The 26,505-nt window shown below is 40.1% G+C and overlaps 1 protein-coding gene across 1 annotated transcript in view; it reads left to right on the top strand.

Moving 5' to 3' along the window:
- Window positions 1-26,505, top strand: part of MAP4 (microtubule associated protein 4) — a 168,628-nt gene that overhangs the window by 43,882 nt on the left and 98,241 nt on the right. Inside the window, 1 exon segment of the mRNA XM_060022383.2 lies at window positions 16,331-16,572. Coding sequence (XP_059878366.1) covers window positions 16,350-16,572 — 223 coding nt within the window. The 5' untranslated portion in view covers window positions 16,331-16,349.

Here is a 26,505-nt window from a genome sequence, read left to right as displayed (position 1 = left end):
AAATATGTGCAAAATGTAAAGATAATAAAAAGATAAATATCTATGAATCTACCGCCCAACTTACGAAATTGGACTTTTCTAAACCCCTTGTTGTCTCTTCCTTTTTGATTTTCTCCACGCCAGAGAGTATTGCTATTCTGAATTTGTGCCTCTCTTTGTGTTTATTTTATATTTAATAACTGTTTTATTATGTTCCTGCCAGACTCTGTGCTAAATACAGTAGATTCAAAATAAAATGCATAGAAGATTATAAGAATGGGTCTAGTAGTGTGTCACACATTATAACTCCTTTTACGCTGAATTCATATCTTACAATATACATATCACTAGGAATTAATCTTTGTGTTTATTTTAATATAGAGTACAAATGTATGATTCCATTAACACTATGTGTTGAAATTCAACCATGTTGATATGTATATCTGTAGTTAATTCATTTTCAATGCTGTATTGATTTTATTATATGTATTAATATAAAATTTAATCTGTTCTCTGTTGATGTACATTTGGGTTGTTATCAGGTTCTTGTTATTACGAATAATACTGCTTTGACATTCTTGTACATGAATGTAAGAGTTTATATACAAATTCTTACAAACAGTGATTTACTGTTGTGTAAAATGATTGTATCAATTTACAGCAGTGCAGGAGAGGCCTAGTTGCTGGTCATCCTTCCTGATGCTTGATATTATCTGACTTTTTCATTTTAGCAATTCTGACGTGTATTTATTGGATCTCAGAGTAGTTTTAATTTACCTATCCCCTGGTGATTAGTAAAAGTAAGCACCTTTTATGTTTATTGGATTTTTGGATAGGCTCCTATAAGAGGTGACTGTTATGTTTTGTTGTGCTTTTTATTTGTAGAAGTTCTTTATATGTCCCATATATGAGTTCTTTCTTTTTACATATTGCAGATATCATCTTCAACTCTGTGGTTTGCTTTCACTCTCTTAATGGTATATTTGGATGGATAGAAATTCTTTAATGTTGTCCTATTTATCATTTCTAGCCCTTTATGGTTAGTGAATTGTGTGACCTGTTTAAGAAATCTTTGCTTATTTACCACATGAGCATGAAGACACTCTTCATATTATCTTCTAGAAGCCTTATTTTTTTTTTAATATCTTTATTGGAGTATAATTGCTTTACAATGGTGTGTTAGTTTCTGCTGTATAACAAAGTGAATCAGCTATACATATACATACATCCCCATATCTCCTCCCTCTTGCGTCTCCCTCCTACCCTTCCTATCCCACCCCTCTAGGTGGACACAAAGCACGGAGCTGATCTCCCTGTGCTGTGTGGCTGCTTCCCACTAGCTATCTATTTTACATTTGGTTGTGTATATAGGTCCATGCCACTCTCTCACTTCATCCCAACTTACCGTTCCCCCTCCCCGTGTCCTCAAGTCCATTCTCTATGTCTGCGTCTTTATTCCTGTCCTGCCTTTAGGTTCTTCAGAACCATTTTTTTAAAAATTCCATATATGTGTGTTAGCATACGGTATTTGTTTTTCTCTTTGTGACTTCACTCTGTATGACAGTCTCTAGGTCCATCCACCTCACTACAAGTAACTCATTTTCGTTTCTTTTTATGGCTGAGTAATATTCCATTGTCTATATGTGCCATATGTTCTTTATCCATTCATCTGTCGTTGGGCACTTAGGTTGCTTCCATGTCCTGGCTATTGTAAATAGAGCTGCAGTGAACATGTGGTACACGACTCTTTTTGAATTATGGTTTTCTCAGGGTATATGCCCAGTAGTGGGATTGCTGGGTCGTAAGGTAGTTCTATTTTTAGTTTTTTGAGGAACCTCCATACTGTTCTCCATAGTGGTTGTATTAATTTACATTCCCACCAACAGTGCAAGAGGGTTCCCTTTTCTCCACACCCTCTCCAGCATTTATTGTTTGTAGATTTTTTGATGATGACCATTCTGACGTTTAGCCTTATTGTTTTATCTTTCACATTTAGACCTGCTATCCATCTGGAATTGATTTTTGTGTATGGTGTGAGGTAGAACTCAAGATATATTTTCCCCAATAGTTGGATATCCAGTTGACTCAACACCACTTATTGAAAAGACAGTTCTTTCCCTGCTGCTCTGCATTGTCACATTTGTCATAAGTTAAGTGTCCATATGTAGTGGTTCTGTTTTGAAACTGTTCTCTTGTATTGGGCTCTTTCTTGGCAGTTGTGCCAGTACCACAGTGTCTTCATTATTGTATTTATATGTAGTAGGTTGAAGCACATGAAATGGGCACATTTTTAGTTCATCAGTTTTTAGCAATTTCATATGATTCAATCCAGTAGTAAGTTTTGAAATACAGTAACTTAAGTTCTTCTAAGTTTGTTCTCTAACATAGTCTTGGCTATTCTTGGCTTTTTGCATTTTTATATAAAATTTAGAATTGGCTTTTGAGTTTGAATTAAAAAGAAAAAACTATTGGAATTTTGCTTGGAAATGCTCATTCTGTAGATCAGTTTGGAAATAGTTGACATTTTAAAAAATACTGAGTCTTCCAGTATATAGTACATAATCGTGATATATCCTGCCATTTATTTTTATTTATTTATTTATTTTTTGCGGTACGCGGGCCTCTCGCTGTTGTGGCCTCTCCCGTTGCGGAGCACAGGCTCCAGACGCGCAGGCTCAGCGGCCATGGCTCACGGGCCCAGCCGCCCCGCGGCATGTGGGAACTTCCCGGACCGGGTCACGAACCTGTGTCCCCTGCATCGGCAGGCGGACCCCCAACCACTGCGCCACCAGGGAAGCCCCTGCCATTTATTTAGGTCTTTAATTTCTCTCTCTTTTTTTAAATGTGTTTTCTAGTGGTCATGGGTATCTTTCATTAAAGTTATTCTTAGTTTTTTAAAAAAATACCATTGTAGGGCTTCCCTGGTGGCGCAGTGGTTGAGAGTCCGCCTGCGATGCAGGGGACCTGGGTTCGTGCCCCGGTCCGGGAAGATCCCACGTGCCGCGGAGCGGCTGGGCCCATGAGCCATGGCCGCTGAGCCTGCTCGTCCGGAGCCTGTGCTCCGCAACGGGAGAGGCCACAACAGTGAGAGGCCCGCGTACCGCAAAAAAAAAAAAAAAAAAAACCATTGTCAGTGGTATTTTTGAAAAATTTGTTTTCCAATTATTTTTGCTGTATGTGGAAATACATTTGGAGTTTTAGCAATTTACCTGGAGTTCAACAACCTTGCTAAATAAATTCATTTACTAATTCAAATAGTTTATTTGATTTTCTCTATATTTTCATAGTTACGTTTCCTGCAAATAATGACAGTGTTTTGTTTTGTCTTGTTTTGTTTTGGCTGCGTTGGGTGTTCGTTGCTGCGTGCGGGCTTTCTCTAGTTGCCGTGAGCGGGGGCTACTCTTCGTTGTGGTGCGTGGGCTTCTCATTGCGGTGGCTTCTCTTGTTGCAGAGCTTGGGCTCTAGTCGCTCGGGCTTCAGTAATTGTGGCCTGTGGGCTCAGTAGTTGTAGCTCGTGGGCTCTAGAGCTCAGGCTCAGTAGTTGCGGCACATGGGCTTACTTGCTCTGCGGCATATGTATTCTTCGCAGACCAGGGCTCGAACCTGTGTGCCCTGTATGGGCAGGTGGATTCTTAACCACTGTGCCACTAGGGAAGTACCCAGAAACTTTAAAAGTTCTCTTGTTGCCTGTTAAAAATGCACAGGGAAATGAAAAAAATAGGAAGATTAATATTTAGTACACTGTTATTTAAAACATTAGAAACTTTGAGAATTAAGATGTTTTATTTCTTAGTAAAAAACTTATCAAGAGTAGTTTCTTCTCTTCTTGTGACTTATGATGTGGAATGGGCATCTTTTCTCTGCCTTGGCAAGTTGTCATACTCCTTTCTAAGTTTGGATCTGCTTCCAGGATTTTATCGTTTGGATTTTCAGTGTCACAAAGTATATTTGAGAATTCTTTTAATGTGAAGTTTCTTGCCCAAGTCACTTCCTCTAGGACATCCTCATCTTTTTTACCAAACACACATAGATAAGCTCACCTTCACTAAATTCCTCCGGCTGCATATCCAGTCTTTTTTTTTTTTAATTTTATTTATTTTATTTATTTATTTTTGGCTGCGTTGGGTCTCTGTTGCTGCACACGGGCTTCCTCTAGTTGTGGTGAGCAGGGGCTACTCTTCGTTGCGGAGCGCAGGCTTCTCATTGCGGTGGCTTCTCTTGTTGTGGAGCACAGGCTATAGGTGTGCGGGCTTCAGTAGTTGTGGCACATGGGCTTAGTGGCTCCATGACATGTGGGATCTTCCCGGACCAGGGGTTGAACCCGTGTCCCCTGCATTGACAGGTGGATTCTTAACCATATCCAGAGTCTTTTGAATGACGGTAGAGTCAACATCCCACAGCGTAGCTGTTACTTCTGTAACTCCATTCACATTCGATTTGGATTTCACTTCCAATGTTACTCCTTTTTAGTTCTTTGCTGCACTTTCGTTTTTGTTGACCAGTTCCCTCTTACAACTATCCGTTTTATAAAATGTCACATGGGTTTATCACTGGGAGATGAGGCAACACAACTGTTTGTGCATGAAATGAATAACAGATGCTCAGTGACCAGTCCCTAACATACTTTGTGATGTGATAGGTCACTGATCTTGATGCACACCTGTTATTTATGTAGTGATTTGTAGACTGAAGAGTTAGCAGCTAATTTTGTGCTTTATGCAATTACTCACAGTTAATATACCGTCGTAACTGGAACTTAAAACAGGTTGTTGAAGGACTGGTGTTTTTTAGCTAAACTATGGTAATTGAAATTTGTGGATGTTAGAACCTTGCAAAGCAAGGACTGCCTGTATTTGTGACAGAGATTGTATGGGCCTCAGAGCTTAAACAATTTATTGTCTGGCTCTTTACAGAAAATATTTGCTGACCTGCGATCTAAGTTCATAAGTTTACTTTTGCTTATAATTTTCCATTACTGTATTCTTGTCTGGTTTTGATATTGGGGTATATTACCAATAATCATATAGTAATCACTAGCAAATACCTAAAGCACATACAGTGTTCCAGGCACTGTTATAACATTTTAAATATTAACAGATCCAGAAGTAGTTAATTCTGTTATCCCCAACTTACATTTGAGGAAGCTGAAGTAAAGAAGTTAAGAAGCTTGCCCAAGGTCACATAGATACTAAATGGTAGAACCCAAATTTGAACCTCTGGTGGTCCAGTGTGGATCCCGGCCTCTACTATATTATACTTATATTGATATTCGTTTCATAAAATGAGTTGGGGAGCATTCTTTTTCTAATTTCTAGAGTTTGTGTTAGATCAGCACCTTAAATATTTAGTAGAACTCCTATTAAACCCTTTGTGGGATGTGTGTGTGTGTGTGTGTGTGTGTGTGTGTGTGTGTGTGTATTTGGAAGATTTAAAAATACTGTTTCAATTTCTTTAATTGATTTGGTACTGTTTAGGTTTTGTATTATATTTTGGATCAGTTTTTGTGATATATACTCTTTTAGGAATTGATATTTTTTATCCGATCTTCAAATTTGTTGGCATAGTTTTATATTCTCTTTTTTTCTCTCTCCTGCATTTGTGGCATTATTCATTTTCCTTCCTAAAATTGTTCATTTGTGCCTTCTCTTCTTTTTTTGTCAGTCTTCCCAGTGGTTTGTTAACTTTATCAGTCCTCAAAGAGGACTTTTGCTTTGCTGATCTCCTCTTCTGTTTCCTTTTTTTTTTTTAGGATCAATCTTTTTTTTTTTTTTAATGTATTTATTTATTTATGGCTGCATTGGGTCTGCGTTGCTGCACGCGGGCTTTTTCTAGTTGCGGCAAGTGGGGGCTAATCTTCATTGTGGTGCACAGGCCTCTCATTGAGGTAGGTTCTCGCTGCATAGCACTGGTTCTAGGCGCGTGGGCTTCAGTAGTGTGGCACGCAGGCTCAGTAGTTGTGGCTCGCAGGCTCTAGAGCACAGGCTCAGTAGTTGTGGCACATGGGCTTAGTTGCTCTGCGGCATGTGGGATCTTCCCAGACCAGGGCTCGAACCCATGTCCCCTGCATTGGCAGGCGGATTCTCAACCACTGCGCCACCAGGGAAGTCCATCCTCTTCTGTTTCTTTGTGCTTTATTTTTGTTCATGATTTTATTTCCTTCCTTTGATTTTATTCAGATTTATTTTTATCTAACTCTTAAGATGTATGTTAACTAATTAATTTTGTTCTTCCTTTTCTAATATAAGCACTTAAGGCTGGAGACATTCTTAAATTCCCTCTTTAGGTGTATTCCACAAACTTTGCTATATAATATTTTTGGTATTATTCAGTTCTAGTATTTTTTCATTTCTATTATGGTTTAACTCATGGGTTATTTGTAGTGCTTTAAAATTTCCTAATACATTAAAAAATTCAGGTTTTTATTTCTAGCTTATTTATATGTTTCATAAATGTGGATTGTATAATAATGTTTAAAATATGAGACTTTATTTCCTAGTATACATTTATTTTAAAAAGAAAGTTTCATGTGTGCTAGAAGAGAAAGTGTCTTCTCCAGTGTACTCTGTAGTCCAGTAGTTGAAACCTGTATACTGAGTTGCTCATAGCTTATATTGTATTTGCTGATTTTTGTCTACTTGATGTGTCAGTTGCTGGGAGAGGTGTGTTACAATATCCCCCTATGAAGGAGGATTCATCTATTTCTCCTCATTACTATCAGTTTTATGTATTTTTACACATCTGTGTTGTTAGGTATGTACAAGTTTGATATTTAATATTGATAACTCTTAGTGAATTAAACTTTTTGTCATTTTATTTCTACTAATGATTTTTTGCTTAGAGTTGATTTTGCTTGATATTTATGTACACCAATCTGGTATGCCTTTTTGTTACACAGTTGAATGTTCTGCAGTAGATGCTACTGGTACCCTGTCTGGATCCCCTTAACCAGCCAGTGTGTCTCTCAGCCAATGAGTGCCTTGACGAGGGTTACAGAAACCTGGCCCCCTTCCCTCATGGCGGCACTGACTCAGTGCTGCTGTTGTGCTCTACAGCTTCCCAGGGAAGAGGCAGAGAGGGGGACTTGGCTGAAACCAGTGCTGGCTCCCTTCCTTCTACATCTTTCTCTTGAAGGCACTCCCTCTATAAACCACTTCTATAAAAATCCCATTTCAGGCTCTGCTTCTAGTAAACTGGATCTAAAGCACCTATCCTCCCAACAAGGGAGAACTTTATCTCTTTCTAGTGTTAAGTTTTACAAATCCTGTTTTATGTTTCATTTTGATGAACTTTATCTTTAGTGTATTAGGTAGATTATTGCTTAATTCAGTAGCTCTCAATTGTGGGTGTCCTTCAGAATTAACTCTTAAAAACTGAAATTGCTCAACTCTGTCTCTGATTGATTCTGTTCCAGTGGCTTTTCACTTTTAACTCAGATCTTTTCCTCTATTTCAGGTAAAATGTTCAAAGTTATGGTAAATAATAACTTGAAAGATTCCTTTGACTTTTTACTTTGCTTGCTCAGTTTTCACTTAAAAGTATTTTTTTTATTTTTTACTTTCAGGCTTTTTTCCCCCTCTTTTTGAACACATCTGTAAGGTACTTTTATGTTAAAGGTAAGACATCACTAAGGTTGTTCTATAAAGTGCCTACTAAGTACTCCCATAGAGTTTATGCCATCTTCTTTGCTGCTCAGAAGAGCTGAGCTACTGTGCCCCAATGCTGATTCCGTGCCTTGGACCAACAGTGGAAGGAAGAGCCAGCAGGCTCCTTTAGCTGGGCAAATGTCGACCCCAGCAAGAAAAGGCTGGTGTTGTGATATAGAACAAAGCACAACCAGCAGAATGCCTGTGCGTTTAATGAGTGCCTATGAGGTGGCCCTTTATTATACTAGATGCCTAGGATAAAAGGTGAAAAAGATGCTGTCTTTTGCATCTCAGAACTCAGAGTCCAAGGCGGGCTCTGAAAGAGACATACGTTGTAGATAAATAATTACAGAAGTATCAGAAGTATCACAAATCCCTATCTACTCTTAGTTCTATCTTCCATTTCCCCTCACTTTCACTGACATTTTCTACAATAAAGTGTGGCATACTGTGGCTCTGAACTTCAGAGAGAAACTTCACTTGATGGAGAGGTTTTGTTTTTCTTTCTTTCTTTCTTTTTTTTTTTTTAAATTTATTTTTGGCTACGTTGGGTCTTTGTTGCTGCGCGCGGGCTTTCTCTAGTTCTGGCTAGCGGGGGCTACTCTTGTTGTGGTTCGTGGGCTTCTTATTGCGGTGGCTTCTCTTGTTGCGGCACACAGGCCCTAGAGCTTGTGAGCTACAGTAGCTGTGGCACGTGGGCTCAGTAGTTGTGGCCCGCGGGCTCTATAGCACAGGCTCAGTAGTTGTGGCACACGGGCTTAGTTGCTCCTCTGCATGTGGGATCTTCCTGGACCAGGGCCTGAATTGAACCCGTGCCCTCTGCATTGGCAGGCGGATTCTTAACCACTGCGCCACCAGGGAAGTCCCAAGAGGTTTTTCTTAAATAAAATAGTTCTCAAAAGCTAAGAGCTGATCAAGTGTGATTACTTCATCCAATTTCCCCAGGCTAAGTAGCTTAAAATTCTATAATATATTTGTTACTCCTTGACAGAGACATGTGAGCTGATACTATAGAGATTTAACATTGCAATAATTATAAAAGTGATAGTAACATGATGGTGGTAGCTGATCTCTTGAACAAAAAACGATTTGTTTTTGTCACATTGCATCATGTTGTTGTGCTTTTCTAAAAGCAGAGAGCTATTTTTGTTGCCCTGCCTAATAATGATAAGATGACCAGCATGGAGAGCTGGCTCGTCTGGTTACTCCCTGTTGGCTTTTTTTTCATGATTGCTCTGGCACGGGCCATGTTTAGAAAGTAGGAGAAATGAGGTGAATATTCTTAATTACTGATGACCTTCCACCTTTAATCTGTTTATTCTTCTTTTTCTTTGAGGTTTTTTTTTTAAAAAAATAATTTATTTTTATTTATTTATTTTTGGCTGCGTTGGGTCTTCGTTGCTGCACGTGGGCTTTCTCTAGTTGCGGCCAGCGGGGGCTACTCTTCCTTGTGGTGCATGTGCTTCTCATTGCAGTGGCTTCTCTTGTTGCGGAGCACGGGCTCTAGGCATGTGGGCTTCAGTAGTTGCGGCACGCGGTCTCAGTAGTGGTGGCTCACAGGTTCTAGAGTACAGGCTCAGTAGTTGTGGTGCACAGGCTTAGTTGCTCTGCGGCATGTGGGATCTTCCTGGACCAGGGCTCGAACACGTGTCCCCTGCTTTAGCAGGCGGATTCTTAACCACTGTGCCACCAGGGAAGTCACTGTTGATTCTTTTTCCAGTTCTGACTTTTTGTAGCTTTGGCATCTCTGATTAATTTCAGATTAGACATGGTTTTTATGAACTTCCATTTACCATTTTAGAACTGTCTGTTTAGTTATCCCCTTCGTTTTGTCGGCTTTTGCTGTTTTGGCCCATCTTCTGTATAAAGTAATCCACTAAGAGAAGATATACACATCACTTAGACATGGTCTTTCCCCTTTGGGACCTAGTAGGTTACAGGAGTTGCTAGTATATACAGCTCACTACAGTATAGATCAGACTGTACTGTTTGTTACGATAGAAGTATAGATGATGTATTAGTTCTGAATGATACTGGGAGAACAGATTCTAAAAAGGAATCAGAGAAAAGGTGATAGGATGTGGATCTCGATTTCAAGACTAACAAGGAGAAAGTAAAGAGAATTTGAAGTGTGGAGAGCAATATGAGCAAGAGTATACAGTGATAAAGTCAATGGTCTGCTTGTAAAATGGCAGCTGGTCCCATGTGACTAAAATATAGAGAGCCCCAAGTAGAAAACTGCTGATGGTTGTAGTAGGTGGTAGGACTGGGTCTTCTAGGATTGTGTGGCCTTGATATCACACTAAGGAGTTTTGTTTTGTTTTTAAATAGGCATTGGGGTCCTTTTAAATCAACTGGTATGTTTTCCTGATATTAGGAATCTTCCCAACTGCCTTTAAGAAGAAAAGGTAGAGCAAAAAAATTGATTTTGAAGTATAGTGATACCATTGTGTCAGGTTAAAGCAAAGACTGTAAAATTCCAAGATTTTGCCAGTTTTGTCACACCCTGCATCTGTGTCTGGTGTTCTCTGGGTCTCCTCTTAGTCTGATCCTCAATCCCGGTTTCATTTATAAGTAATTCATTTTCTCTGATTCTTTTTTTGTCATCTGTTAAAGTGAGGGAATTGGATCCTAGATTATTTGAACTGGTGTTTTTTAAAAAGCCTTTAGAGATCTTAAGTGTTTAGAAATAATTTATGGATAAGAGTAAGCAAACTCTGAATGTTTTTTTGTCTGTTAGACTGAGGTTAGACTAACTGGGATGAAAGTATTAAAAAATACTTTCTCTTTTTTCAAAATTTGGGGGCATTAGGTATTGAGAATCATCTTAAGGTTCGCTCTTCTTTTAAAAAAATTGAGATAAAATTGAAGATTTGGTCTTGAGGACAGTTATAACAGAAATGTAAGTGCTGTGTCATTGTCATCTCTTGTTTTGGCACATATAACTGGACTTCAGCAGACATCATGCCATCTGTATCACATGGCTAACAGTGGGAGGTATCTAGTGTAGATTCTTCTTCTTGGGGAAATAGATTCAAATTCACTTGGATAGAAATGTGGCAGGTGCTTGTTTAGAGATCCAAAATGCATTCAGTCAGGACCGAATCTAAGCTGCCTGGATAGTCCCTGTAAGTAAGTAAGCTAGGCTTTAAGCCTTGTGCTGCAAGGTCTTAGGTATGTGAATATGTGTGTGCATGTGTGTGCAGTGTTTTATACTTACAGGACAGGGCTTCCTAAACTAGCAGTGGGAAAAGGAACACTTTGTTTTGGGGACTACATGGAAGTAATGTGCATCAGTGTGTTCTTTCATATAGGAATGTCACTGGTTGATGGCCTCAGCTATTCTAGTAATCAAGGGCTCTCTCCTGTTGCTAATCCTGTGATGAGCAGGACAAATGGTGGTGATGAACAGAACCCCGCTGAGCCTGGAAATTCCATCATTTGGTCATAGTACAGCTGTTGTCCTTGTAGTGGGTAGGGAGGCACCTGGGGGTGGAAAGTTAATATATTCCACAGGGGGTTTGGAGTTTATTGCTCAGGACAGTCAAGATGTTGCTGAGCTGTCTGTTGCTGTTTCCAGTCTGGTTCTGGGGAGGAGCAGGAGAAATTTAGCTTAGCTTCAGGGATCGTAAGTGCCTGTGAGCTGTATAAGGACCCCTAGAGGTCCTTAATAAATATTTGGTTTTACTTTGAATGAAATACTGTTTCAACTGAAAGTATAAATCAAGGTTTTCTAGTTAAATAAATTAAAAACAGAACACAGCCTCCAGACAGATAAGGTTCAGCTTGATATGTAATAGGCCTCTGAAAGAAATTCATTAAAACAAATCTGAGGAATAAAGTCCCCACTTAGTCACTGAAAGCTTGCTAGGCAAACTAAAAAAGTCTCATGTTGAATGTGAAATCTTTATGATGCAGACTATACCTTTAAGCATGTCAGATTATAAATGGTCTCTGGGACTGTCTGGGATGCTGGGTTTCTTCCAAGCTTGAGGAATAAGCCCTACATTTTTGGCCACAGCACTGTCCTGGGATAGCAGCTTAGTGCTGGCTTCAGAATTCTCCGTCATGGAAAAAAAAGTGTAGAAGAAAATATTAGCCCATGTATCTTTACAGTTCTGTGTCTTGTCCATAACTCACCCCTCCACCCCACCCCCACCCCCCAAACAGAACAGAATATCCATCATGGGTACAATTTAAGTGAGTATTATGAACAGTCTCCTACCTTTAAGAATTATTATTAAATGTTTCTTTTTTAAATTGGTTATTTGGAACTCAGAATACATTTTCCTTAGATAAACAATGTTATAAATGATAATTTTGGTTCTAAACTAGTCCCAATTACTGAGAAGAAAGTTTCTTTCTTTTTTCTAAAACTGACAGGCAGTGTTTTGAAAGGTGTTGAGCTTGCCCATGGCATTGTCACCTCCCTTTCTCTTACCTCCTAGGGTCTGTGGGCCCACGTACCTTCTCCCTACTTTGGTACCTTATCCAGGTCTGCTTTGTTCCCTGAAATATTCCATGTTGCTAAATTATGTTCTTCCTTTTTATCCTAAAACCAGAAACTCAGACACTTTCAATGGAATTTATCTCCGGGGTTAGGAGGAAAGCTACTTGCTAACTAAAGTCACATAAGGTGGAATGATGGTCCTTCAAGGGGTGTATGTCCCCTTATTACCCCCCTTTAAATTGTGAAATAGGATTCTGTACTTTAAAAGAGAATGCTGGCTGCTGCATTGAATGAATCTTGGTAGAAGTTTGAATCTTGGTAGAAGTTTGGCTAATGTGACTGAGTGAAATGAAAATATTACAGTGGTTATGAAAAGTGTGAGTATGTTGGTGGGAATTAGGCTTCTGTTCTTCCTTTTCATGAGTTTTCTTCCTCCAGTTTAGTTTCAAAGCAGCACCTTTGGTCAGGGGCGGGGATGGGGGGAGGTTAGTAAGGGAGGACAGAGGCAACAACAGGCCATTTGCAAACTAGAATGCTAATTTCTCATCAGCCAGAATGAGCACAGATCCCAACTGAGTGACTATAGATATGACTGACCTAAAATTTTCACAAGGACTTCTGGGAACTTGAAAACTTGCCCATACTTCTGTGCATTTAAGTTAGATATGAACACTATTTAATCTGTATAGACCTAGAAAATATTTTTTCTTTATTTTTTTAATTAAAAATTTTTTTTTTGCGGTACACGGGCAGGCTCTGGACGCACAAGCTCAGCGGCCATGGCTTATCGAGCCCAGCCGCTCTGCGGCATGTGAGATCTTCCCGGACCGGGGCACGAACCCGTGTCCCCTGCATCGGCAGGTGGACTCTCAACCACTGCACCACCAGGGAAGCCCTAGAAAATATTTTTAGTTCAGTAATTAATTCCAGAGTTTGTGATCTGAAGAAAACCATACAACAGAGAAGGCACTTGTGATCTCATTATGTATTCTTATTTACTCTTTATGAGCACATAGCTATTAATAGTAAAAGAATAGTCAAGAGGCCAAAATTCTCTTCTGTGCTTCATCATCATGTCCTGTCATTTCCTCTTGCCTTGGTTTACCTAGGTATTTTCAAAACGTTCTCGCCAGATAGTTTCACATCAGGCATGAAGTCAGAATGAAGGATCAGATGTCCAGAGTGCTATGCTTGAAAACGGTATGCTCTTGGTGCCTGGTTAAATAATATGGGGCTTATTTTCTTGTAGAGTGGTGTCAAGTCTCCTTTGATGTTAGCCAGAACTCGGTGGAGTTTCTTAAGCTCCAGTCAGATTTGCTCAAGCAGGCACTGTGCACTGGGTAGTTGGTTTTTAGTCTCCCTTTGCCGAAAGGCTTTTTAGCTTGCTTTTTTTTTTTTTTTTTTTTTTTGCGGTACGCGGGCCTCTCACTGTTGGGGCCTCTCCCGTTGCGGAGCACAGGCTCCGGACACGCGGGCTCAGTGGCCATGGCTCACGGGCCCAGCCGCTGCGCGGCACGTGGGATCTTCTCGGACCGGGGCACGAACCCACGTCCCCTGTGTCGGCAGGCGGACTCTCAACCACTGCGCCACCAGGGAAGCCCCTTTTTACCTTTTAATAAACCTGAACCCAGTTATAATTGAGAGTACTTGATGTATAAAATAATAGTCACACAGAGAATCTATATGAAGTTTGTTTATTTCTAATTTAAGTGATGAAACTGAATTATAAGTAGCTTATAGAATAGTCAACCTCAAGAATCGTTTAACATACCACTCTCATTTTACAGCCTAGGGAACTCAGCCCCGGAAGGTGACTCACTCAAAGCCATAGTGAGAATCAGACTGAACTAGTGAAGCATGGAAAGTTCTTTAACCAGCTTTCGTTTCTTGCCTCCTATCAACAAATTCATTTAAAGTTAACAGAACAGGGAACTATATTCAATATCTTGTAATAACCTATAACGGAAAAGAATCTGAAAAAGAATATGTATATAACTGAATCACTTTGCTGTACACCTGAAACGTTGCAAATCAACTGTACTTAAATTAAAAAAATTCAAACTCAGTTAATTTTCTCTATTATCTATACAAATAGAGGAGGAAAAGCATAAATAGTCAATGAGAGAATTTTTTTAAGTAGATGCTTCTCATTCACAAGGGTATGTTTTTGAATTTTCCTGTATATCCAGATTTGAGAAGAACACTGTGTCAGATCCATTTGTCCATAAAATACATAACTAAACATTTTAAGGCATGAATAAATATTGTGACCTTAAATGATGCTGTTAAGTGTGGGATGACATTCAGTCATGAAGTTATTAAGATCAATTCTGGATCACTTGCAGAACCAGCTCAACAGATCTGTAGAGCACCTAAGGAATTTATTATACTTACACATATTTTAGAATAGAATAACTATAAAATTGAGTAGTCTTCTCTTTAATTTATTGAAAACTGGAGCTTTTTGGCTAAAAGCCAGTATTTTCACTTCCACTAGCTAGTATTGCTTTTACAGGGTCATTTTCCATAAGTAGATTGTGTTTGTGTGTGTGTGTGTGTGTGTGTGTGTGTGTGTGCGCGCGCGCACGCTTAAATCATACTTCTATTTATATGTGATGACATGAAAAGAATAGCTAAACTGGTTTGAGATGCAGATGCTGGGTGGTTGGATGCATGTACTGGGAGCCAAGTGACTTTCCCACTTCCAGCTGTCTAATTTTCTATCAATTTTACCCTCTTAGACTGAATTTAAGCTGCTGTTCATATTCCATGAACCACATGTCAGCCCAGAAAATGGTTTGGGAGGTTGGGAGGCGGGGAGGAGGGGAAAGATTACAGTGAATAAAAAGTTGCCCTTTGAGAATCCGTACTCAGATAAATGAGGTTTAAAATGTATTGCTGGTTTTGTCTGTATTTTCATCAGTGTCCTAAATTAGGAAAAGTCTGAGAAGATTGCATGAAGTAAGTGTCATAATTACATATTTCTAGGACAAATAAATCTGTTGGGCTCCTATTGTATGTTGTTAAAGGTGGTACAGGTGTTCCTTACAAGTTCTCTTTGACAATGAAACTGCTTAATTATAGACATTCTTTATTGTTTTTTGTTCATAACAGCTTTCAAAGGCTAACTAGTAATAATAGCTATTATAGATAGAAAAGGGAAAAGCAGTTCCTCTTTATGGAACCCTTTGACATATGTCAGGCCTTTACAAAGTTCTTTATTTATTTTTATTTTCTTTATTTTATTTTTGGGTGCATTAGGTCTTCATTGCTGCGCACGTGCTCTTCTCTGGTTGTGGCGAGTGGGGGCTACTCTTCGTTGTGGTGGGCGGGCTTCTCATTGTGGTGGCTTCTTTTGTCGCGGAGCACAGGCTCTAGGCGTGCGGGCTCTAGAGCACAGGCTCAGTAGTTGTGGCTCACGGGCTTAGTTGCTCCGCGGCATGTGGGATCTTCCCGGACCAGGGCTCGAACCCGCGTCGCCTGCATTGGCAGGCAGATTCTTAACCACTGCGCCACCAGGGAAGTCCCCCATATACTTTTTAATTTCAGGTTATGTTTAAAAATGGAAAGCCTGGTGTTCTGCAAAGATGCTAATGTACATGACCACAGAGAGGGACTGCCTCCCCTAGGTAATTCAGGGAACGTTGTCTGTAATTTTCATGCCAGCAGGAAACTAGTAAGAGTAGTTCGGTTGACAGAGCCATGTCCAAGTGATTCATGAAGCACTGCTTACCCCTACAAGATAAAGTCCATATTCCTAATCCCTGGTAAATAAAAGTGACTTCATTTGCCTGATAATAATTAGCCGTTTTTTTTTAAAAATGGGAATATAACCTAATCTGACCTCCTTTTGTATATATTTTTAAGAATTATTCTGTGACATGATTTGGAAATTAAGATAAATGGAATAGTTGAAAGGGTTTTAAGACTTGAAATCAAAAGACCTGATTTGAATCTTACTGGCTGTAACCTTGGATAAATTGAGGGTTTTTTTTGCACTTCATTTTTCTTATTAATGAAAAGGGCAAAATGGCACTTGCTCTATTTACCTCCCAGAGATGAAAGAAAAAGTGTTTACCTTGGGTAAGACTATCTGTTACAGAGCTGTGATTTTCTAATCTATAAAATGGGAGAGTCTCTTTTAGCTCTAAAATTTTAGATTTTAATTCCTTTTTTGTTTAAGATGATAAGAGTTTCTAGGAATGTTTTTCCCTTTGCAGTTCTCATCGTATGAAACATTTTTTTCCCCCTTAACCAGGCAGTTGCAGTGGTGCAGAATGGCAGACCTCAGTCTTGCAGATGCATTAACAGAGCCACCTCCAGAAATTGAGGAAGAGATAAAACGGGACTTTATTGCCACACTGGAGGCAGAGGCCTTTGATGATGTTGTGGGAGAAACTGTTGGAAAAACAGACTATATTCCTCTACTGGATGTTGATGAGAAAACCGGGAATTCGGAGTCAAAGAAGAAACCATGCTCAGACACTAGCCAGGCTGAAGGTAAGTAATTAAGCCAGACTGGATAGATAGGTTCAGAAAGTAGATAAGGGATTATGCTTTGGGTCATAATCTTAGAAACCTTTGAGGAAACTGAACTGAGTTTTGTAGTATAGGCTAGTAACTTTCTCTTTATCTAAATTTCTTGGAAACCAAGGAGGTAGGTTCATTACCCTTCAGTAGAGTATGTGTTCTTGAAGCTGTAGATTACTCTTAACCCTAAAGTTCCTTCTGTAATGTCTCAACGGCTATATAATTTGCCTCTTAATTTCCTAAATTAAACTGTCTGCTGTGCCTTTTCTTTGAAAGTAGCTTTGTAAAGTTAGATACTTTAAATTCTGTATTTATACCAAGACAATTTGGAACAGAGTTAGATGCCACCTGTCTTTGAGTGTAATCCTAGGTCAGGATTAAAAAATGGGTTAAACCCTTTCAAAGAGATTTGCTGTCTTTATATATTGCTGGTCAGATTTGCTAACATTTGATTGAGGATTTTTGCATCTATGTGCATGTGGGATATTGGTCTGTTGTTTTCTTGTGAGACCTTTGTCAGGTTTTAGAACTGAGGTCATGCTGACATCATAGAATGAGTTGGGAAGTGTCCCCTCCTATTCTGTTTTCTAGAACAGTTTGTGTCGAATTGATGTTTTTTTCTTTAATGTTTGACAGACTGTCAGTGAAGTCATCTGGATCTGGAGTTTTCTCTGTCAAGTTTTTAACTAGGAATTCAATTCGTTTAAGAGATACAGAACTGTTTTCTATCAAGTTTTCTATCTTTTCAAGTGAGCTTTGGTGTTTTGTATCTTTCAAGGAATTGGTCTGTTTCCTTTAAGTCATTGAATTAATGGAGATAAAATTATAATATTACCTTATTATTTTAATGTCTGTAGGATCTCTTGTCATGTCCTCTCTGTTTTCAATTCCTGCTTATAACTTTTAATATTTCCTTCCTTCTGCTTACTTTTAGTTGATTTGCTCTTTTTCTAGTTTTTTAAGGTGGCAGCTTAGATCATTGATTTGAAACATTTCTTTTCTAAAATAAGCATTTTTTAAAAATTGAGATATAATTGACATAAAACATTAGTTTCAGGTATACAACATAATGATTCAATATTTGTTTTTATTGTGAAATGATGACCACAAGTCTAGTTAACATCCATCACCATATATAGTTATGAATTTTTTTCCTCTTGTGATGAGAATTTCTAATATCTACTCTCTTAGCAACTTTCAAATATAGTACAGTGTTATTAACTATAGACACCATGCCATACATTGTATCCTCAGGACTTATTTATTTTATAACTTTTTAATTTTATTTATTTTGACTCCTTTCACCCATTTGCCCACCCCCCACCTCTGGCAACCACCTAAAATAGGCTTTTTAAAAAAAAATTTACTTATTTATTTTATTTTTGTCTGTGTTGGGTGTTTGTTGCGGTGCACGGGCTTTCTCTAGTTGCGGTGAGCAGGGGCTACTCTTTGTTGCAGTGCGCGGGCTTCTCATTATGCTGGCTTCTCTTGTTGCAGAGCACGGACTCTAGGCACGCGGGCTTCAATAGCTGCAGCATGCGGGCTCAATAGTTGTGGCTCGCGGGCTCTAGAGCTCAGGCTCAGTAGTTGTGGCGCACGGGCTTAGTTGCTCTGCGGCACGTGGTATCTTCCCGGACCAGGGCTCGAACCCATGTCCCCTGCATTGGCAGGCACATTCCTAATCACTGAGCTGCCAGGGAAGTCCCTGAATATTTTTTAAAATACTGTTTTAACTCCAACATTGGCTTATTATATATATTTCTTTTAAAAATTGTTTTATATTTGACCTAGAGTTTACTGTGTATGTTAATTTCTTCCAGTTTGCCTTCCAGTAATATTCTACCATTTCATGTATAGTGTAAAATTCCATGCAAAATAGTAAATGTCCAATTCCTCTGTCATTTTTTGTGTTATTGTCATACACATAATTTGACTTATGTTAGTTACCTACCTTGTTACTATTTTTGCTTTAGCTTGTCAATTATCTTTTAGAATGAATAAAAATATGGGAAAAATATACCTTTACTCTAATTTTTAATTAGAGTAATTTTCAAATACCATTTTCAAATACCATTTTCAAATACCATTTGGGGCATTCTTCATTTCTTTGTATAGACCCAAATTTCTGTCTAGCACCATAGTCCTTCTGCCTGAAAAGCTTGTAACACTTCTTCTCTTATAGTACAAACATGCTTAGCAGGGAATTCTCTCAGCTTTGTTTTATTTGAAAAACAAACCTTAAGTTTTGGAAGGTACTTTTTGCTAGGTGTCCTATTCTGTGTTACTTTTTTCTTTTAGTAATTTAAAGGAAAATTAGTTGTCCTACTTGTATAGTTTCCTATGAGAAATCTGTTACAATCTTGATCATTGTTCTCCCCCCACCCCCACCTTCCAGGCTATCTTTATCTTGGGTTTTTAGCAGTTTGAATGTGTTGTTTAGGTGATATTTTGTTCAGTTTGAATGTGTTGTGTTTAGGTGATATTTTGTTCAGTTTGAATGTGTTGTGTTTAGGTAATATTTTGTTATTTGTCCTTCTTGGCTTCTCTGAGCTTGATCTGTGCGTTGCCTCTTTCTTTCTCTCTTCTTCTGGGATTTCGAGTTACATTTTTGTTAGATTTTTGAGTATTGTCCCACAGTCCTTAGATGCTCTATGTTTCATTTTGGGTACTTTCTTTTCATCTATCTTCAAATTCCCTGATTTTTTTCCTGGTTGCATTGAGTCTAATGATGAGCACTCAGTGGCATTCTTTATCTTTAATATCTTTACTGTTTTTAACTTCTAGCATTTCTGTTTGACTTTTAGAGTTTCCATCTCTCTGCTGAAATTATCCATCTGTTAATGCATATTTCTATCTCTTCCACTATAGACTTTAACACATTAATCATAATTATTTTAAATGTCTGTCCGGTAATTTGAACATCTGGGTCATCTCTCAGTCCGATTATTTTGTCTCTTTACTGTTTTTTTCTGGTACTTTTTATGTGTATCTTAATTTTTGAGTGAATGCTGGACCTCACATGTAAAACAGTAGAGACTGAAATAAAATATTTATGCCTGGAAATGAGTGTATGGTCAGGCCACTCAAGATGGCTGTTCTTTTGCTCTCTGTACATTCCCTTCTCGACCAGTGCCTGCTTCACCTGTACCCTACTCAAGTGCCGGACCTTCCTACACTCTTGCCCCTGCTCCAGCTGTTGATTGTTTTTATCGAAGGGGTAATGAGGGGCGTGCCTCTCTGCTGGTTTCCCTGGTAACTAATGAACCCACCTGACATAATTCTCTTATAACTGGTAATCCGCCCCCCGCCCTCGCCCCGGCCGGCAGTGAAGACTGCCACCATGTCCTGCCTGCTGTCTGCCGCACACGGTGGGGTGTCTCTCCAGGACCTTGCTTCAGCTGTGTAAGGTTCCCCCATCCATTACATCGTTGATGTCTCTGTTGCTGACTCTGGGTTCTTTCTTCGGTTTTAGAGCTGGGCAAGCACAGACCTTGTAGGCCTGCGGGGTACAACCCAACAATGGGCAACTCTCTTCTTTTACTAGTTAATTAATACTTTCAAAGGGTTGAGTCAGTTTAGGCCAGGGCTGAGCTAGGGTTGGGCTTTGTTGTTGCTATGATGGTCTTTAGTGCACTACTGGCTTCAAATTCTTCCATTTCTGGTGCGTAGAGTAGGGACTGAGGTGCTGGAAAGCTTTTCTCAAAAGTTCTTTTCTGGGCTTCCTTGGTTGGCGCAGTGGTTGAGAGTCCGCCTGCTGATGCAGGGGACACGGGTTTGTGCCTCGGTCCGGGAAGATCCCACATGCCACGGAGCGGCTGGGCCCGTGAGCCGTGGCCACTGAGCCTGCGTGTCCGGAGCCTGTTCTCCGCAACGGGAGAGGCCACAACAGTGAGAGGCCTGCGTACCGCAAAAAAAAAAAAAAAGTTCTTTTCTCAAAGTTCTTGTTCCACTCCCAGCTTTTGGCCCTGCTGTGCACCTGTGCCTCAGGAGGATTTCTCTCCATGCTCTCCCCTCCCTTATCAGAAGAGGGATAGCCTGGTAGTGGGCAGGAGTTTTTTTATTTTTGTTTTTTGGCCTTGGTTTAGGCTCAAGCCTGTGTGCATGCGTCTTGTGGTTGAGTCTTTTTCTCAATCATATTATCCCTCTTACACGGATGGCGTTTTCTAAAGGTATTGGCATAGGATCCTGGGCTAGGATTCTTTCTGGCTCCTCCCCTAGGGTAAGGGGGTTTTCTTGTTAACTTCTTCCCCAGCTGCAGTGGGTCTTCACCCGGGCCCTGGGGCTGACAGGGTTTGATACTCCTCCCCCAGCAGCTTAAAGCTTCTGTTTGCATAGGAGAGAGGAGTCCTAGGGCCCAGGGCTTCTTGCCGTTGCTTTTAGTGGCAGCTTTTTCCAGGTCTGCACCACCTAGAGCAGCTCTCTGGTCCCCCCCGCCCCACCCCGCTGCCTCCAGTCTTTCTAACCTGCAAGTGGGTATGAACTGCTTTTGTGTCTGTGGATCCCAGGGGCCCTTTACTCTCATGCTAGCCTTCACTTAGCCTTTAGCAAATCGTTAAACTCTTTAGTTGAATTCTTCTCACCTGCTTGCATGGCAGGTAAGACACAGGAGAACCATTGCTTACCTCCCATATCTGCTTGAGGGGAACGTCTTTCTTTGGATTCCACACTACTTGGTTGCCCTAAAGCCTCAGCTCTCTGGTGAGTTCGTTTTTGTAGTTGAGTTGTTGTAGTTGAGTTCGATTTTGTAGTTGATCTGGGTTTTTTGTTGTTGATAGGGTGGGAGTGACATTTCTTTTGGCTTTCTGTAGCCTGAGTGGAAGAGGAACTCCTGCTTCTTTTATATGTGCTTTATTTGGGGGGTGGAAGGGTAACCACAAATGATCAGGAGAAATATTATTGAGAGTTTAAAATCAAATTATATCCGTATAAATATTTACTCCAAGAAAAAAACGGGATTCGTTAATGGAAAATGGAAATGTCTGTTCTCTTTTAATCCGTAACGGTCAGTGGAGTTATTTGTCCTTTGATTAACCTAAAAGGAACACTTTAGTTGGAAGAAAGAAAATGGTACAAAGTAAATATTTTAATAACTTGAGTCATGACTAAGATACTCTTCCCATCCGCATTAACTTACCCTCATCAGTCATAGGTGGAGGAAGCTTGCTCCTTTTCATTTAAAATCTTCCTTTAGCTGTGCGTGACTCCTACCACCTGGGACTCAGCTTAGGTGGGTGAGGATAATGAGATGGTAGCAGTAGATTTTCTTGTGGTTCATCTTGGGTGATTTGATCTGTGTACCATGAACTTGACCCAAGAGGAGGAGAATTTTTAAGCAACTGTTTTGCTTATAAAAATTATTAAATTTTTCCTGCTGATATTTTTAATATTTGAATAACCTGTAATTAAACTTCTTAACCACTGCGCCACCAGGGAAGCCCCATCACTGGTGCTCTTAATATGATTTTACAACAGGCTAACTTAGGCCAACTACTGGAAATTTATCAACCAGCTTCCTGCATCTAGATACAGAAAGGTTAGTTAAGTGGGTTACACATAATGGAACTCTCTGGGCAATGGTGTTTTTATTTCTTTTAATTATTATACACCTACTGTAATTGCCCTAGCTTTAAAATGAGGGGGAAGGAAAGTGAGACTGCCTTTATGGCACTTAGCACAAAGTAGGAAATGTTGCTTTTTTCCCCCCAAGGTATAGTTCTTGCCCCAAGCCTGGAAAAAATGATTTCTCCAAGAAACTATGGTATTTCAAGTTCACAGTGTGGGTGCTAGGGTTACCTTTTCTGTACTATACCCTTTCCCATTTTACCCCCATTTAGTTGTGAGTGTACACGTATTTTTCCATAGCATTGCCACCATAAAATACCTAAATAGGGCTTCCCTGGTGGCGCAGTGGTTGAGAGTCCGCCTGCTGATGCAGGGGACGCGGGTTTGTGCCCCGGTCCGGGAAGATCCCACATGCCGCAGAGCGCCTGGGCCCGTGTGCCATGGCTGCTGAGCCTGCGCATCCGGGTCCTGTGCTCCGCAACGGGAGAGGCCATAACAGTGAGAGACCCACGTACCGCAAAAAAAAAAAAAAAAAAAATCCTAAATAGCCAAATACCTAGAAATGAAACTGTTTTTCAACTTCTTCTAAAATGCCTGTCTCCTTGGGAAACAATTCTCAAGATACTTTTTCAGAACATATGTATTACTTTTTTTTTCCTTCAAAAATGCTATCTTCCCAGTACTGTTCATTATCAGCTCTGTATGGCTCTGTTTTCAAGGCTAGGAAGACAAAAGACAGAAGCTTTCTCTTAGATGTAACAATATAACTTCTGTCACTCTTGTTCATTCAAAACAGTGTCACAGATGTTTGAATGAACATCTAATACATTGTTGACCCTTAAACATAAATAGTTGGCAAATTTGTGGGTAAGCCACTTAATTTTTCTGTATTCCATGTGCTTATATAGAGCACTTACGATATTGAGAGGATACTTACTCCCCAACATTCCAGGAGGTTTTTGAGGCTAAGAATTTATTTCTATAGAATGTTTTAATCTTAGGACAGTGGTTCTTGAAGTGTGGTTCTTGGACCAGCGGTATCACTTGGGACCTTGTTCAAAATGCAATTCTTAGGCAAACGCTGGGGATAGGACTCAACAATTGGCTTTTTTTTTAAATTTATATTTATTTATTTATTTATTTATGACTGCGTTGGTTCTTCATTGCTGCATACTGGCTTTCTCTAATTGGGGAGAGCAGGGGGCTACTCTTGGTTGCTGTGCGCAGGCTTCTCATCGCGGTGACTTCTCTTGTTGCGGAGCTCGGGCTCTAGGCATGTGGGCTTCAGTAGTTGTGGCACGTGGGCTCAGTAGTTGTGGCGCGCGGGCTCTAGAGCGCAGGCTCCCTAGTTATGGTGCTTGGGCTTAGTTGCTCTGTGGCATGTGGGATCTTCCTGGACCAGGGCTCGAACGGGCGTCCCCTGCGTTGGCAGGTGGATTCTTAACCACTGAGCCACAAGGGAAGTCCCAGCAATCTGTTTTTTAAACAAGCCCTTGCAAGTGACTTGGATGCAGGTCCATGACTGAGAAACTTTGATCCTGGAGAAAGGGCCTAAGTATGTCCTGGGAAGGATGATAACTAGATACTACAGAACTTTTCCTCGTTCAACTGACTGGGGCTTTCTGTTGTGGAGTTTTGTAACTACCTTCATTGGCCACCAGAGGGCGATGTTGGCACAGGCCTGACTTTTACACAAGAAGGAGGCCATGCATTGAGACAATGCTGAATCCTCCCCATTTTGCCCAAAGCGCACTCGCTGTGTCTCTTCTTCACAGCACACATGCCCTCTCACCTTCTTCCTACTTCCCTTCTCTGCCAAATTGATTTGCCATCAGTGGGACTCTGAAATCCCACTGCTGAGAAAGAGAAGAGATCGCAGGAGAAGAGATTAAGAAAACAAAGTAAATTTCAATATCCTTATATCTCAGAGCATGTGATTAGTTTAAAAAACTTGTGTTGTTTTCAGTGCTGTATGTATTTAGCTGAGAAAGTTTTCACTTCATGAAATGGGAGTCTGTCCTCTGGGATATCAGAAAGAAGACAGTATAGCACCTTTCGAATGAGGACGTACCCTACTGGGTATGTCCAGTAGGGTACGTCTAATCATTTCCCATGATTAGAGCCCAAGCCTTATCTCCAGAGAAGTATGCAAAGCTTTTTCATACTCTAAAACCTAATTGTTTTTATGTTGTAATGTTTTTATTCTTCTCTTCTGAGCTTAGATTTTGAGATCGTTAGGTGTTATGTGTATGGTAGAATCTCCGTCTCCCTTTTATTTTTTTCTAATCTCCTTGTGTTGCTTTTATTTTATTCTGGTAAATTGCTTATTTCTTAGTCTTGTAGTTATTGCCTAGTCTGGTAATGTCATTTAAATGAGTTTTTTTTTTTTTTTTTTTTGGTATGTGGGCCTCTCACTGCTGCGGCCTCTCCCGTTGCGGAGCACAGGCTCCGGACGCGCAGGCTCAGTGGCCATGGCTCACGGGCCCAGCCGCTCTGCGGCATGTGGGATCTTCCCGAACCGGGGCACGAACCCGCGTCCCCTGCATCAGCAGGAGGACTCTCAACCACTGCGCCACCAGGGAAGCCCTAAATGAGTTTTATATAAGGCAAAAGTAAATTAATTTCAGTGTTCTCTTGAGGTTACTCTGTAGTTTAGTGATCAGTCTACAGTCAACAGTCTATAATTGTTTTCTAGGTAGGTCAATATAGTTGATCAATCTACAGTTAAACAACAATGAGAATAATAATAGTTAACATGTACTTAACACTGTGCAGTTGCCACGGTGCTGCCTCCAGTGTTATTGTGTTTAGTCCTCTTGGTGACCATGGGAAGTAGATATTATCCCGTCTTTCAGGTGAGGCTATTCAGGCTTAGGGAGCACAAGGAAATTGCATTTGATCATTAGTTTATAGTGACAGAACCACAACCTGAACCCAGATCTTATGATTTTTAAACCCCATGTTCTTTCTGTGAACCCTTACCATCTTCATGAATGCATGCTTTCTGATTGATTTAATGTCTCATAGATAACTATTTTTCAAAACTAAAGGTTCACTTATTTAGATCAAAAGGCAGAATTATTAGACCTATAAACATTATGTTCAGGAAATGTAAATGAGAGTCTTATTTGCATAAAGAGCATGTACTTGAGGACTCTGCTACTAATTCATATGAATTTATAGAATCTTCCGCTTTCCTAGACAGCTATTTCACATCTTCTCTCTGTTCAAACCTCCAGCACTTGCTTTCCTGTTCATATTCTCAGTTGATGACTTTTAGAACAGATAATCAGTAAACTCAATCAAGAGAGTTTATGCATCCCCCCATCTCCTAAACTACTTTTATCTGTGCCCTTTACTCTGCTATTACTTTTATTGTCATGAGTGAACTGCTCATGCTCTCACTCAAGGGTACTGCTATAGCAATTGTCTCTTCTGTCTCCTGCATCATCAGTTCCTCTCTTCAGCTGGGCCATTCATCAGCATCAAACATACCATAATTTTTTCCTTCATAAAAAATCCTATCTCAATCTATGTCCAGCTCATTTACTTTCTTTTATTCTGCTCCTTCTTTGAAAAAGGTGTATCTACTCCCTAATCCCAATTCCTTTCCTCTCATTCTCTCTTCTTTTTAAAAGAAATATTTATTTATTTATTTGGTTTTGCTGGGTCTTAGTTGCGGCTCGCCAGCTCCTTAGTTGTGGCATACGAACTCTTAGTTGTGGCATGCATGTGGGATCTAGTTCCCTGACCAGGGATTGAACCTGGGTCGCCTGCATTGGGAACGCGGAGTCTTAACCACTGCACCACCAGGGAAGCCCCCCTTTCATTCTCTCTTGAACCCACTCCCATCCGACTTTAACCCACACCATGTCACCCAACTGCTCCTTTGAAGGTATAAGACTTTACATTGCCAAGGATGAATCCAGGATGACTCAAGGTTTTGGCCTGAGCAACCAAAAGGAAGGAATTGTCATCTTGTGAGATTGGGAAGGCTGTAGAAGGAGTAGATTTTGAGGGAAAGGTTAAGAATTTTAGCTTATCTGATAGTGGAGAAGATACCTAGTCAAGAGCAATAGGCAGCTAGGTAAAAGAATCTCTAATTGAGAGGAGAGTGCTGGGCTAAAGATACACATGTGGAGGTTGATGATAAAGCATTGGCTAAAGGTGGTCTTCTACAAAAAATCCTTTACGAATGGGTTTAGATGTAATCTTCCAAGGACATTCCCTGACTTCCCTCTCCCATCTTCTCCCACAACCCCCTTTATCTTTTCGTCTTCCCTTTGGTAAGTGCCTTTCTTCCCTGAACCTTCCTTTCTCATGGCACTTGTAAGGTCATAG

This window comes from Delphinus delphis, chromosome 10, assembly GCF_949987515.2.
Source record: "Delphinus delphis chromosome 10, mDelDel1.2, whole genome shotgun sequence".
NCBI classification, from domain to species: domain Eukaryota; kingdom Metazoa; phylum Chordata; class Mammalia; order Artiodactyla; family Delphinidae; genus Delphinus; species Delphinus delphis.
Note: the sequence above shows the minus strand (reverse complement) of the source record. Positions and strands in the feature narration are given on the sequence as shown.